The sequence below is a fragment of the Podarcis vaucheri genome (genome assembly GCF_965113315.1).
Source record: "Podarcis vaucheri genome assembly, chromosome: 15".
Taxonomy (NCBI): Eukaryota; Metazoa; Chordata; class Lepidosauria; order Squamata; family Lacertidae; genus Podarcis; species Podarcis vaucheri.
The window spans coordinates 1,306,271-1,320,495 of NC_138753.1; the positions used below are offsets into that span (position 1 = coordinate 1,306,271).

Genomic DNA, 14,225 nt, shown 5'->3' on the forward strand with positions numbered 1-14,225 from the left:
ATACGAGAGCTCTGCTCTTGTTTTCAGGCATGCGGACAGGGCAGCCATGCCTCCTAACCTGTGAGCTAACCCAGAGACCCTGCAGGGGAGGGGGGAGGTTTGGCTATGGGCAAATCAAGCTGTACTGCAACCCTTCACCCCTTAGCCAAGAGTAACTGCAACACTCTCCCCCCTAGCCTTAAGCGATTCCAGTTATCAGGCCCACAGATCAGACAGACCCACACAAGGTTTATCCCTCCAGGCAAGAATGAAGGCAGGCCGTGCACATTCTGCTTTAACACGTTTAAAATACATCCCCACCCCCGCTGATCCGGCCAAGGGCACAGTACCTTGTTCAACTCAATGAGGGGGAAAAACTTGTCCACTTGTTCATTGAAGGCCGTTGCTCTGATCTCCCCCTAAAATAAGGAAGCAGGAAGCGCAATCAGCACAAAAGGGGGATTCCAACCCCACCCCCAGACCCCATGAAAATTGCTGGGGGGTCTTTGCAGACCCCTTAACGGTTCTTTCGCCTGTTGAAGCAATGTGCTGTGCTAGATGCTGTACATGAAAGCAGCACTATTTTTACTGCTTCTTTCACTGCTTACATATTGTATTACCATTCCACAGAATTCAAATTGCAATTCAATAAGATACAACAGGTAAGAAATAAAAGAAGCAATTAAATTACAATTAGCAGTCAATACGAATGTTATATATCCTCAGGCGCCAGGCAAGAACATTCCTTTGTAATCAGGCCTTTGGCTTTTAAAGATCTGGGGCTTTTTAGAGTGGGTGGGGTGTTTCAATGTTTTCTTTAATGCATGATTTTTTTATTTTGTTAAGTTGCTTTGAGTTGCCTGTAGCAAAAAAGTGACTAACAGGATTTGTTGTTTTTAAAAAAGTCTAGTGTGATGGATATGCAGTCTCCTATCTTCAACCATAAATCTGCAGGCGTGCCACAAACCACCTGAATGTACCCCAGGGCCACAGCAGAAGTGGCACGGGTCTGTTCCCACCAGGGACCAGTGTTGATCTGTTACCACAGAAGATGGAAAAAGGAAAAGATGGCCTTCCCTTTCAGCAACAGGAGAGGAAAGCTTTTGCAAATTCTCACAGCTCCACCACTATCCCAGAGAGGCAGGCTTGGGTACCATGTAAATTTCACATGAATTTAAAATCAATCAATCTGTTAAAAGGGCAGGTGATTTCTAGTTGCCAAATCAGCTGACAATCCTAATGATGCGAGGTATTTTGTATTTGCTTTATGAACGTAATTTTACTGTTGATTTTATGCTGTTCACTGCCATGTTGTATCCCCGTCCTTAATGTCAGTGATGTAGTATTTTTTGAAAATGAATAGATAAGTATAAAAATAATACCTATGAACAGATTCCTCTCCCCACCTGGACTCCAAGAAGACTCTCTGGGTTGCATGCTTCCCTATAGTCCCCCGAAAATAAACTCCAGAGAACAGGGCCTATGCCAGGCATAGGGAATCTTTGCCCCCCCCGGGTGCTGCTGAACTACAACTCCCATCCCCCCTGCCACTGACGATGCTTGCTGGGGCTGATGGGAATTGTAGTCCAGCAAAGGTCCCCCACACCTGGCCCATACAGAGCAGCAATGAGCCCCTTGTGCTGCCGCCCAGCTGAGAGCCCTCTTCCGGCTCCACGACAGTGTCGTTGTCTCACAAGCTCCCTGATACCTGCTTCTCGCTCCACAAATTAGCGGATGACATCACCCACATAGCAGCAGGAGCAGAGGCACCCAGAGTGTTGTGACAGGCCCTTCCCAAAGTGATAATTAAAAGCGGAGCTAGAGCACCACCAGCTAAGATGTTTATGCAGGAGGAGTATTAAAATTGTAATAAAAACCGTCAGTCAGGAACCTGACAGCACGGAGATAGAGAGGAAGCAAAAGGAACAGCTGACGAGGATGTGCCAGGAGTTCAGAGCCACACCTCTCCCCAAAAAAATGTTTCCACACACGCAGACAAACAGGCAACAAGCCTCTGCGCAGCGAAGAGAGCTGTAATTTGATCAAAAGCTTGGAATTACAGAGCTTAAGTACAGGGCTTGGCTAATCAAGCTTCCCTCCTCGCAAACAAACTGGAGGCAGGAGTTTTCCTCCAGTTACATATTTATTTTCTAATTAAAAAGATGTTCTGTTTGGAGATGCTAATCATTTGCATACCATACCTCCCTGATTCCACAGGGCGGCTGAGGGGGGAGAGAACCTGCAATCCACACTGCAGCAGCAGCAGAGCCAGCTGTCCATTAAAGGGGTGCAGCAACAGAAACCAGCAGGCTGCTCTATTCTCTCTAAAAGTTCCTCCTTACTGACACAAGATTTTTGGTGGACAGAGAACCTGTGGGGTAGAAGGCTAGAGAAGGTCTGGAGGAGACACGGTCCTACTCACTGAGTGACCTTGGGCCAGTCTCTATCTCTCAGGGAATACGCAGCGGAGTAAATATTCCATTTCAAGACTGGGAATGGGGGGGGTTGATTTGAACTCGGAGCGTTCAAGGAAAGGTGGGCTGTTGAATCCAGCGGCAGCAGAGACGGGAGCATGTAGTAAGTTCAGAGCTTTTGGCTGATCTCTCTGTAGCTTTCTTCTGCAACAGCCTTTGCCAGCTGGGTGCCCTCTGGAGGGTTTGGACTACAACTCCCATCAACCCCAATCCAGCCTTCAATTCACTCCTCGCCACAAACACTTACACTTTCATCAACCAATTCGATGGAGAAAAGCTTCCCTTCCCCGCGTGAGTTGCTCCATGCACGGACCTGGCCCTTCTGAGTCACCCGGGCACAAATTGTCCACCTAGAACCACAGGGGAGAATTAGGAAACTTGCCAGCCCACTTGGACCAGCTCCCGCCAGCATCTCTTCGAGAGCCTTTATAGACGGACAGCCTTGAAATCCATTTTAAGATTAGGGAAGAACCACACAGGAAGTGCTGCAGTCTCTTACCGTGTGTGTGTGTGTGTGTGTGTGTGGAGGGGGGAGAATGAAGCCCTCTAGGCCTGTCTGTCCAGCCCTCTAGACTCCCCCTCCCCTTCCCTTCCCACTCCACCCCTTCCCTGCACCCCTCTCTCCTAGAGTGCTTTTGCCAGGGTAAGAGATGTGGTCCTACAGAAACCACTGGCACCAATCCCACTGGAATACAGTTCTCTGATCAAATCTGGTGTTCCACCCAATTCTGCCTCCAGCCACGCCCAGCATTGGCATGTGGGCTCTCCAGAAGGTTGCCCCCCACAAGAGAATGAGGCTGAAAGGGCCTCCAACCCTGCCTTAGGAGCCTCATGACAGCCAATGGCTGATCAAGGGACTGCCTCCTGCTCACCCAGCAGAGCACCTACAGGGCAGAGACAAAGGAACACGCCTAGCAGGCACTTCTGTAGGCAACAGCCTACTTCATCAGATGTGCATATGGAATAAGTGGCATTCAGCTCATAGCTCTCGTACATCTCGCAGCACAAAAGCCCCTTTGTTCTGCCGCAGTAGGAGTAAGCCTCCCTATTCTTTGCCTTCCCCCACAATTTACACCAATGACTACAGCCAGTGACTTGCTGAATGAAGCACGGCAGCATTGGAAACCCGAAACGCAAAGGAACAAGGATGGTAAACAGGCACAATGGAAGCCTGCCATGCCCAAGCCACCTGCTAGGAACGCAGTCGGGAAGGACACTCTGTTTTCACTGGGAAGAAAAACAAGGCAAAGACGCATGCACATGCACTCAAGAGCGCAGCTTGCATCGGATTCTGCAGACTTTGTGCCACAGGAGCAAAGCCCCTCCCCCCCAAAAAAGAGCGGCACATGCAGGCTTCAAAATCAACTTCCTAAAAATTAATCTGTCACCCAACCGGGAGAGGTTAATCCCACGGTAGTTGGGACTAAGCAATTAAGACCAGAGACCCAAGCACAGGGCGATGGGGCAGCAAGCCCTGACGTGAAGCTAACGCAGCTCTGGGTGCCCAGGGCGTTCAGGCCATGGTGGTGGCAGGCCCTCAAGCTGGACAACTTACCTGGACTGGTACGGGTTCAGACTGGCAATGGGCACCACTTTGGTCTGGGAGCCCCCAGGGGTGCTCAGGAAGCTGGAGCCGCCTGCCTTCCCAGGCACCTTTGAAGGGGTGATGTATTTTGACGCAGACCCTAAAGACAAGAGATGTCTTGGGCTAAACAGTAGGAAGAACTTTCTGGCGCAAAGGCTGTTTGATGGGGGAATAGACTTCCTCAGAAGGTGGCAGACTCTCGTTTGCTGGAGTTTGTTTAAACAGAGCTTGGATGGCCATAAATTGGGGATTATTTAGCAGTGACTCCTGCAGTGCAGGGGGATGGACTAGATGCCTCTGACTGTCCCTTCCAACCCTACAATCAGGGATTCAGGTCTGCGGCTCTGCAGCAGCGACATCAAGATAGCCTGGCACCTGAGCTCCTTCCATGTATTGACCAAAACCCAGGACAGACTGGTTCTGGCGCCACTCGGCCACTTCCCCCACCCCTTCAATATCTCAAGCAAAGGCAAGAGCTGGTACAAGCTATTACCACAACTTTTTGTTGTTGTTTTGCATTTAGCTTTTATGGCCGAGAGCATCCTGCTCTGCCCAAAGGGAACAATCACCGCAACACTCAGCTGGCACCCTGTGACAGTTCACAGTCTAGTGCCTTGTACCCTCTCTATAGCAATTCTGTGTGCAAACGCTGCCCCCCACCAGCCACACTGAGTATTGCAAGGGGGGAAGCCTCATTATGCAGTTTGCTAACATTCTCCGTTATCACTTGAATTGCACATTCCATGAAAAAGAGGACAAACTGCAGCACCAGTGGGGGGTGAGGAAGGGTGTTTACAATATTAAAATCAACATAGATCCTTTCAGCATCTTAAAGACTTAAAAAATACTTATTCTGGCCTACGCTTTGCACCTCTAGTGAAATGGGCTGCCGCCTACGAGGGATCGCACCTTAATAAATGTGCATTGTCTTTTCTAAGGTGGCAACAAGACACTTTTGCAGGGGTTTCTGTTGCAACCGACTAGTCTGCCTCCGGAAGTTTTATAATGTTAGCAATATATACACAAGCTGTTCCAATATGTAAACTCCTTTTGCAAGACATGTATTTCCTTTTCTCTTATGCTGAATAATTTACGCTGCACCACAGTTTGTTTCACTGTTGTGAAATAATGCCTTAATAAAAAGTAAAAAAAGGGGGGGGGAGAAAAAGAATTAAGCTGCCTATCAAATGCCAGCACAAAGCTGCGTTTCCTCATTTAGATAACAATTACAGTGTGCGCCTCTGATAATTTTCTGCAAGCTACGAAAATGACTGGCTCTATCGTTATTAATGAAGCTCCGCTGTAACCTGACAGGGGCTAAAAATTATTTTTCTGTTTCAATTTCAGCGTCCGCTTCTCTTTTTCAATTTGCCTTTCAACTCCGTGTCACCATCCTCCCTGTTAGCACCACTCTCCCCTTGGAAACAAAAAGGCACTTTTAATTATAAACATTTGTTGCCAATGAGCCAGGAGCCAAACTCAGAGCTCAGAGTCAAGCGAAGCACCAAGAGAAACCTTTGGCAAATCAAGTCCAGTATGCTGTGATGTTACTTTTCCCCACCTGCAGGACTTTCTGGCTTTCCATTTAAAGCAGGGGGAAGGAAACATCTGTGCCCCCCCCCCCCGGATGCTGCTGGGCTACAATCCCCACCAACCCTGACCACTGGACATGCTGGGGATGATGGGAGCTGAGAGTCCAGCAACAGCTGGAGGGCCAGAGGTGCTCCCCCATCCCCAGCTCAAGGCCGGCTCTGTGCAGAGGCCAGCAGAGCGAAGGACAGCAGCGCCTGGTGACAGAGTACTTGCCTTGCATGCAGGTTCCATCCCTGACTGCAGCTCCACCTAGGGTTGGGAAAGGCTCCCTGCCTGAAACCCCCAAGAGCATGGGTAGGCAAACTAAGGCCCGGGGGCCAGATCCGGCCCAATCGCCTTCTCAATACGGCCCACGGACGGTCCGGGAATTAGCATGTTTTTACATGAGTAGAATGTGTCCTTTTATTTAACATGCATCTCTGGGTTATTTGTGGGGCATGGGAATTCGTTCATCCCCCCCCCAAAAAAAAGTAGTCTGGCCCCCCACAAGGTCTGAGGGACAGTGGACCAGCCCCCTGCTGAAAAAGTTTGCTCAAGAGCTTCTGCCAACCAGTGCAGACAATACTGCGATAGAGGGGCATTGTATAAGGCAGCTTCCTATGAAGTGGGCGCCCACTGAGCAAAACCTCTTTGCCCTTTCACTCAAAAGATCCTATAGCTGCATACGACAAAGTAGATCTGCTGGAAGTAATGGGCCTATGTGAGCCACGTACATCAATTCCCATGGGTTTGCTCTGGGTATTTAAGAACAGTGGCAGCCCTTATTTAGCACAGAGCAGCCCAAATCTCTCCAGTTCTTGTGAGGCCAGAATGAGCTTAGCACAGGGATTGATCCCCACCAGACACAGTTGGCCTCCAACTCCCAGCAGCCACCTTGGCCAATGGTCAGAGGTGCTCTTGGGAGCTGGAGCCTGGCAGTATCTGCAGGGCACCACATTGGCTACCCCTAACTAAAACCTACACAGATCTCAAGACTGGGAAGGGCCTTCAGCCATAAGCCAACCAACCACCACCACCTCCCCCCCTTCAAATTGCAGCAAGTAACATTTTGACCAGTGGTTTTTAATGCAACCCTGACCTCACACAGACAAGAGAAGCCAAGCCGCATGGGAGCAGCAAGACACTACCTTCTCTTGCTGCTCATCAAACCTCCTTCTCTCTCTGCTTCACACATCCTGGACCATTTACCTGCTGCTGTGGCTGTGCTCTCATTCGGATGTGCTGGCCTGCTAGGGGCTTGGTTGGTTGCCAGGCTCCCAGAGCTCTGCTGCTGCTGCCCTGCTTGCAAAGTGCCTGGGAAGCAAAGGGGGGAAAGCCATTTCAGTGGCAAGAGTTGGCAAGGAAAGTCTAACCTGCTCCCTTGTGGTCTTTCGTGCAACTGCTCAACCAGTCAAAGTAGTGTACAGAGCAGGGGGCTGTTGGGCTCCCACCTCACGCCAGTCCCAGGCACCACGGAGGGGCACCACATTGGCGAATGCTGATAAACTATACAGTTTATCAGTTGCATTTTGGCTGCTCATGTCCATCAATTTCAATGGGTCTACTCTGAGGAGTAGCACTGGCCAGAACCTTGTACATTCTTTGTAAACTGCTCAAAACTTTTACCTAAATTTAAGCCGCATACACTTCTTCAAATAAAATAAAATGCAGAGGATGGAGGAAACTCCTGGGACTATTTGTAAACTCAAGAACTTGAACCTCAGATTGCTTGTTTCTAACTTTCTCCCAACCCATATTCATTTGGTGTCATGTCTCATGAGGGCAGGGACTGTCTCTCCCCCCCCCAGCCTCTTCAAGTCTGTGAGCCTCGGGGGGGGGTTAAGAGGGGGATAAAAATATTTCAATAAAACAATAATAACCCTAGCAGCTGTATAGTGAAGTCTCATTATAAAATCTCATTTTCATCTATGCTGCATTTAAAACAGGCACACACTAAGCTTTAAGGGCTGTGGATATCCGGGCTGTAGGGTTGTTTACTTCCACACTTCAGCAAATGGACAACGAAAACTGTTTTTGTACTCCCAGAATATTTTCCTTCTGGACCTGAATTTATGCTTTAGATTTACGCTCCACAAATTTGTGAAGTTCAAATCATCTGCATTAAGTCAGGCTGATTTGACTCAACTTATGAACCAACTAACTCCCGCGGCTCCTCTCTGTGAGGACAAGGAAATTTTGTGGTTCACCAGTGTGTTGCAAATAACTCCTAGCGTTCTTAAATATGGGTTCTCCCTAGAACACTTGCCACCTTCTCTTGGGCTGATGGATTTAATCCTTCGTCTGAGATGTGCCCTGCCGAAAACTCAATTTTAGCGTCATCCGACTCTGTTCCGAAGGGCCGAACACATTTAGACGGTGGCGACCGCTCACCAAAGCGGAAGGAGTTATGAATGAGAGAAGTGATCCCGGAGTAACAGGGGACGTCAGCAGAGAAGAAATCGCTAATCCAGACACAAAGTCATTTCAAGCCAAAACACAAAATCCCTGTTTCTCATTAGGACGGGGAAAGCACATCATTGAAAAGGGCATCGCAGCAGTTAAGATGCCAGAACAAGGCCCCTGCAGACCCATTGCTCAGGAAAGCTTCTTACCTTCAGTGTACTGCACTGGGTTGCCTATCTTCCCCGCCACCATGTCGGCCGTCTGGAGGACTTCTAAATCCATCACAATAACCACCTTCCTGCAAAGAAAAAGCTGAAGTTTTACCCGCCTGGTGCCTGCTTTGCTTGTTAAGAGACTGTGAGCTGGAAAGGTAAAACAGGAGCCAGGATCTTTTGCCACAGGGCAATAGCTGAGAGGCAGAGGTAACCCAAACTGGGGACTTAAGTGCTACAGCACCTACAATCCATGCTGCACTGTAATTTTAATTATTGAATTTATATACCACCCCATACCCGAAGGTCCTCATATGTTAGAATAGGGGTGGGGAGGCTGCATGCAAGAGCCGCATTTCCTTCACAGCAATTTTCCAAGGGTCCCATGGCAGCAGTAAGCAGGATCAGAGGGAAAAGTAGGCGGAGCAACACACCTCAGTTTTTACCTTTGTACAGTCAGCTAGTTTCTACTCACAAACCCCTCTCTATCTTCCATTCAGGAAACCAAAGAGCATCACCAAGGTTAAAGGTTACTTTCCCAGCCCTGCTAAAATACTCGAGGTGCAAAGCTGGGCAAAGTTTTGCAGGCCAGACAGAGAGGGCTGGAGAATCATGTTGGAGAGTCAGAAAGGGCTCGGGTCTGAGTTTACCCACCCCTGTATTAGTACAGTGGTACCTCGGGTTCCGTGGTAAACGGCGTTCCGTGTGCTGCGCTGGCTCGCCAGATGCAGCTTTGTCACGCTGGCCACGTGACCCGGAAGTGTCTCCGGACAGCGCTGGCCCCCGGCCAATAGATGTGAGATGGGCGCACAAACCCCAGAGTCTGTCAAGACTGGCCCGTTCGGGCAGGGGTACCTTTACCTTTACCTCGGGTTAAGTACTTAATTCGTTCCAGAGGTCCGTACTTAACCTGAAACTGTTCTTAACCTGAAGCACCACTTTAGCTAATGGGGCCTCCTGCTGCCGCCGTGCCGCCGGAGCACAATTTCTGTTCTCATCCTGAAGCAAAGTTCTTAACCTGAAGCACTATTTCTGGGTTAGCGGAGTCTGTAACATGAAGCATATGTAACCTGAGGGACCACTGTACTGGAGTATTTTTTGGGGGGGTTACAGTCCAAGATTTGGAAATCTTGAGGAAGCAGAGAAAGGCGAACTGGAAATAATACACTCTGTCTGCCCATTATTTTCTTATTTTGAATGCATTTTAACTACTGTTGGATCAGATGGTGGTTTCACATTTTATGGCCCATAAAAGAAACCACATTTGTCACATGTGATTTTGTGATTTATTTGCTCAACACTACCCAATAAGTGAAGTTCTGTGAGGGGTTTACAACAGAGATTAAAAAGCATTAAAAATTACCCAAAATCTGAAACAGAATAAAAACACAAAATGTGTAAAAAATTGCTGCCTGCTTGCCTGCTCTCCACAAGGAGGCGACACAATGCTGTATCAGAGTCTTGAACCCTAGATCAGGCTCCCCAGAAGCCAGCGCTCACTCTAGATGTTTTGGACTACAACTCCCAGCATTGTACAGCCATTATGATGCTGGGGCTGATGGGAGTTGTAGTCCGAAACTTCCGAGAGCTGGTCCTTTTTGGTTTTTTTAGATCCTCAATGTGCCACAAAAGTGACTAATATGGCTATGTGTGGGTAAACAAGGCAATTCGAAAATCTAAGTAAATATTGCTGTTGCAAACTTCCTCCCCAGGTTGCCACGGCAGACCTGAGGGCTAAGATGAAACACCGCAAAACCATACCAAGAGGAATAAAACACCATGCCTGGATCTTAATGTCACACTAGAGGGGACTGGATTGTAAAGCAGAATCATAGGCCCTCACTTTTATCACAGATTGAGCTGTTACCTTCCATCCTTCAGGACGTTAATGATGAACCTGTTAATCTTGCAGATGGCATTCGCACTCAAGCCCTGGTCGTTAACCAGGTCGTTCAGCTGTGTTGCCAGCATGAAAGCTGTAGAAGAAAAAGAAGAAAGGAGGGGGAAAGTATTTTATGAGGTGAAAGGAGGCACCCCGTGATTGTGGCCTGGCTGTGATAAGACTTCAGGTTACTGCTCAGGGATCTAAGAACTGCTTGACTTAAATCAACACTCATCTCATCAACCACTACCCAAAGACTGACTCTGCTTTGATAGAGGTGCCTGAATAAAACCTGGAGGACAGCCACACGCCAAGGAGGCCTACAACTGCATCTTGCACCAATTATGATTCTACGGATATAGTTGAAATGCAAACCAACATTCTGTTCCCAAAAAGACAATTTGAGACGGAATAGCCTCTACATTAAGTCAAGAAACTGAAGCCATGTTTAAGCCACGTGACACAACGGCTCTCAAACTCTTTAAAAAACCTAAGTTCATACAGTGTCCCACATTGGTAAATTTTGGGGAGGGAGTAATAGAAATGATTAACATGACTATACAGAAAAATCTTGAATTTGCAGAGGAAAACATCCCTTTGAATTCTATTCCCAATACATGCAATCTAACTAAGAGACAGTATGAATGGATTCTACATGCCCTTAATACAGCAAAAAGACTGGTTTTAATGAACTGGAAGAACAAAAATGCGTCTCCCTTCAGCGAATGGATAAAAGATATGTATAAACTCACAACGCATGAGCAAATTACATATAAACGTAGACTTGCTATGAACAAAGTCAAGGAGCATTTTGCAGCAATGTCCCCCCAGCCAACTGTCTCTGTGCACGTGATGCTTACAGGAAAGGGTTTGCACGCCATCACTCATCAGCATCCGGTAACGCTGTGGGCCGGTTCCAGTGGAGATAGCTCGGATGGTCTGCACAGAAAAGCACAAGAGGCACGGTTAGGTTAGGTCCAACAAGGAGAGTTGACTTAAGGCAAGAACAGTAATGTGAAGGACACATACAGTGTCCCTGTTACAGAAATTACGGGGGGGGGAGCACATCTTTAAAGTTAAATATTACAAATATTATGCCTGAATGTATGCTTTCAACTTGACAGCTCAGGGAAGTTACCTAGCTTTAAAAATAATATAAAATCATCTCCTTTCCCAGTTTCCTCCATTCCAAAGCTATTTTCCCCTTGAAAAAGGACTCCAGCAAGTTCCCAGAGGTGACAATTGCTGGGCTCATTGTTAGCCAAAGGAAGCCAAATCTCATCACCTGACTAACCTCAGGCTCCAGACATGCAAAGGAACTTCTATTGTACTTTTGGGTGGTGGGTACTTAAGACATACCGTATTTTTCGCCCCATAGGACGCACTTTTCCACCTCCAAAAATGAAGGGGAAATCTGTGCATCCTATGGGGCGAATGCAGGCTTTCGCTGAAGCCTGGAGAGCGAGAGGGGGCGGTGCGCACCGACCCCTCTCGCTCTCCAGGCTTCGTGCAGATCTCCGCAAGCCGCGGGAGCCCGGCCCGCGCCGGGGTCCCGCGGCTTGCGGAGGGTTGCCTGCATGCCGAAGGCTGGGCGCGCTGAGCTCAGCACGCCCAGACTTCGCGCAGCTCTCCGCAAGGCGCGGGAGCCCAGCGCCAGGCTCCCTCAGCTTGCGGAGAGTTGACTGTTCTGGGGGCTGGGGAAGCTCGGGCTTCCCCCACCCCAGCCCTGCGCCTGGGGGGGAAATACTTTTTTCCCCTTTATTTTCCCCCAAAAAAACTAGGTGAGCCTTATGGGACAGTGCGTCCTATAGGGCAAAAAATACGGTATTTGTCTATGCTAATCTTATACCTGAGTCTTGCCCTGACATGTCTGCTTATGCTAATCTTGTACCAAGGACTTGTCTGGACATGTCTGCCAAGGTTAACCCCTCCCCTTTTGTGACATGTCAGTGATGAAGCAATGATGCTGTATGAACTGTAGTCTGGGATATGGTGGGAAAGTTTTAAAAGTATTTGTCACCTCATCCTCAGGGTTCAAATTTGCTCTTTGAACCTGTTGCGCAATAAACTTTGGTCTACAGCTATTTGCTCCATTTGGCTGGACTCCTTCCTTTATTCCGCAGGGACCCGCGGGCTCTGTCCGACGCACTGGGTGACTGAGCAGCCTCACATCTAGATTTTTCCTTAACACCCCAACGCTTTGCCCCCGGGTCAAGATGGTAAAGCTCCCCCCCCCGAAGGCCGGTACCTGGCCTCCTGTACATTTATCTTGAAGCTTATTGGACAGGGAGCAGGAAATACTCACAATGAGCTGCAAGACAGGATTATTAACATTCTCTCCTTGCATCATGGCCTGAAAAAAGAAATAGACAGCTGACTCCTTTGAGCAAGAGAGGGTGAATGGCCTGATCTCAGCAAAAGGTTTCCTTGGACTAAATGAAGTTTTTCATTCTCCTGGAGCAAGGATCAGCACATTTACAGGTGGTCCCCCGGGGAGGCAATTCCAGCTTCCCCAGCCTGCAAAAGGAGCATATCTAGGAGACAGGGAGTGGGGAACCTGCAGCCCTCCAGTTTTTGGCACCCAATGAGAGCCGACCTTTTATCTGCGATTTTAAGTTGTTTTAAACTGTTTTAAACATTGTGTTTTAATTGTTGTAACCTGCCCAGGAACCTTATGGTGAAAGGCAGGTAATAAATTATAGTATTTTTCTGGACTACATATCACTCAAAGTAGACCCACTGAAATAATAATAATAATAATAATAATAATAATAATAATAATAAGCAACTTTTATTTGTATCCCACCCTCCCCGGCCGAAACCGGGCCCAGGGTTAAAAGACCATGCTATTCATCACACGTTAATGAAAAAAGGTTTACTTTGAGCAGGGCGAATGCTTGATACAACTCTACCCTGTGTCACCTTGAGTCCCTGTTTTGGCGAAAAGGTGGGATATGAACAAATAAATAAAAATAAGTCTCTCTCCCCTTGCAGTTCTTCCTCTGGAGCAGCTCTCCCATGAAGGCTGCCAGGGTTGGAGGGGGCAAGGCAGGTGGAAAGAGCCATTGCCAGATGGAAAGTCTCTCCCCCCTTGTAATTCATATTGATGCAAGTAAGTGTGTGGATACACAGGCATTCTTCAGTAGCCAGACATTCCAATGACTGTTCTGTACTTTAAAAAATGGTTTCTGATGTTTTTATTGTGGCTGCAGACCACCCTGGCAGGGTAACATACAATAGGCTCATGCACAATTTAGGTATCTCGGGTTAAGATCTTAATTCGTTCCAGAGGTCCGTTCTTAACCTGAAACTGTTCTTAACCCGAGGTACCACTTTAGCTAATGGGGCCTCCTGCTGCCGCGCAATTTCTGTTCTCATCCTGAAGCAAAGTTCTTAACCCGAGGCAATATTTCTGGGTTAGCAGAGTCTGTAACCTGAAGCGTATGTAACCCGAGGTACCACTGTATATACAAGTATGTAAAATGGAAAACATACACGTATAAGCAAACTTATGTAACCAAATGTAAGTTATGCACGTTCTTGCATACACACGCGCACACACACACACACACACACACACGTGTACTTTCGTGTATTCCCGAACTGGATTTCTAACCACGTGCAAATACATGAATATTACTTGCAAAGTCGCCAGGAAAGCGCTAGGAGTCATTAATCCCGCTCGCCTCAGCCTCACTAAAAAATGCCACGGCAGAGAAAGCCGGAGCGCGTGCGCGCGAGCATGTGCAGAGTGCGGCCCCCTCCCCGCCTCCCCTCTCACCGCGATGGCCCCCTCGCTGAGCCGCGCCGCCATCCCGGCCTCCTCTTCTTCCTCGCCGACGGCGCTTCTGAGGAGAGCGGGAGGGGGCGGGGCCGGCCTCCTCGTCCCGCGCGCGCGAGGCAGCCGCCGCCGCCTTTCCCTCCGTCACGTGCCTCTGCCGCGGAGGCGCCATTGGCCGAGGGGAGCCTGGTGAGGGCGGAAGGCGGGCCCCGGAGCCGCCTCGCCGCTTCACCGCCGGCAGCGCCACAGCCGCGCCGGGCCCTCCTCTCGCTTTCGCGCCTTTTCGCACTGAGGGGGAAAACAACGGGAGCGGAAAGGCGCGCAGATTCCCGCGCGG

The 14,225-nt window shown here is 48.7% G+C and overlaps 1 protein-coding gene across 1 annotated transcript in view; it reads right to left on the bottom strand.

The window, feature by feature from the left end:
• Positions 1-14,019, bottom strand: part of RPA1 (replication protein A1) — a 32,578-nt gene extending 18,559 nt beyond the window's left edge. Inside the window, exons 1-9 of the mRNA XM_082201808.1 lie at positions 13,889-14,019; positions 12,413-12,460; positions 10,968-11,046; positions 10,093-10,201; positions 8,223-8,311; positions 6,820-6,924; positions 4,009-4,138; positions 2,701-2,803; positions 330-398 (exon numbers count right to left, since the gene is read on the bottom strand). Of these exons, the coding sequence (XP_082057934.1) occupies positions 330-398; positions 2,701-2,803; positions 4,009-4,138; positions 6,820-6,924; positions 8,223-8,311; positions 10,093-10,201; positions 10,968-11,046; positions 12,413-12,460; positions 13,889-13,921 (765 nt within the window). The 5' untranslated portion in view covers positions 13,922-14,019. The remainder of the gene's footprint in view (positions 1-329; positions 399-2,700; positions 2,804-4,008; positions 4,139-6,819; positions 6,925-8,222; positions 8,312-10,092; positions 10,202-10,967; positions 11,047-12,412; positions 12,461-13,888) is intronic.
• Positions 14,020-14,225: the final 206 nt, after the last annotated feature.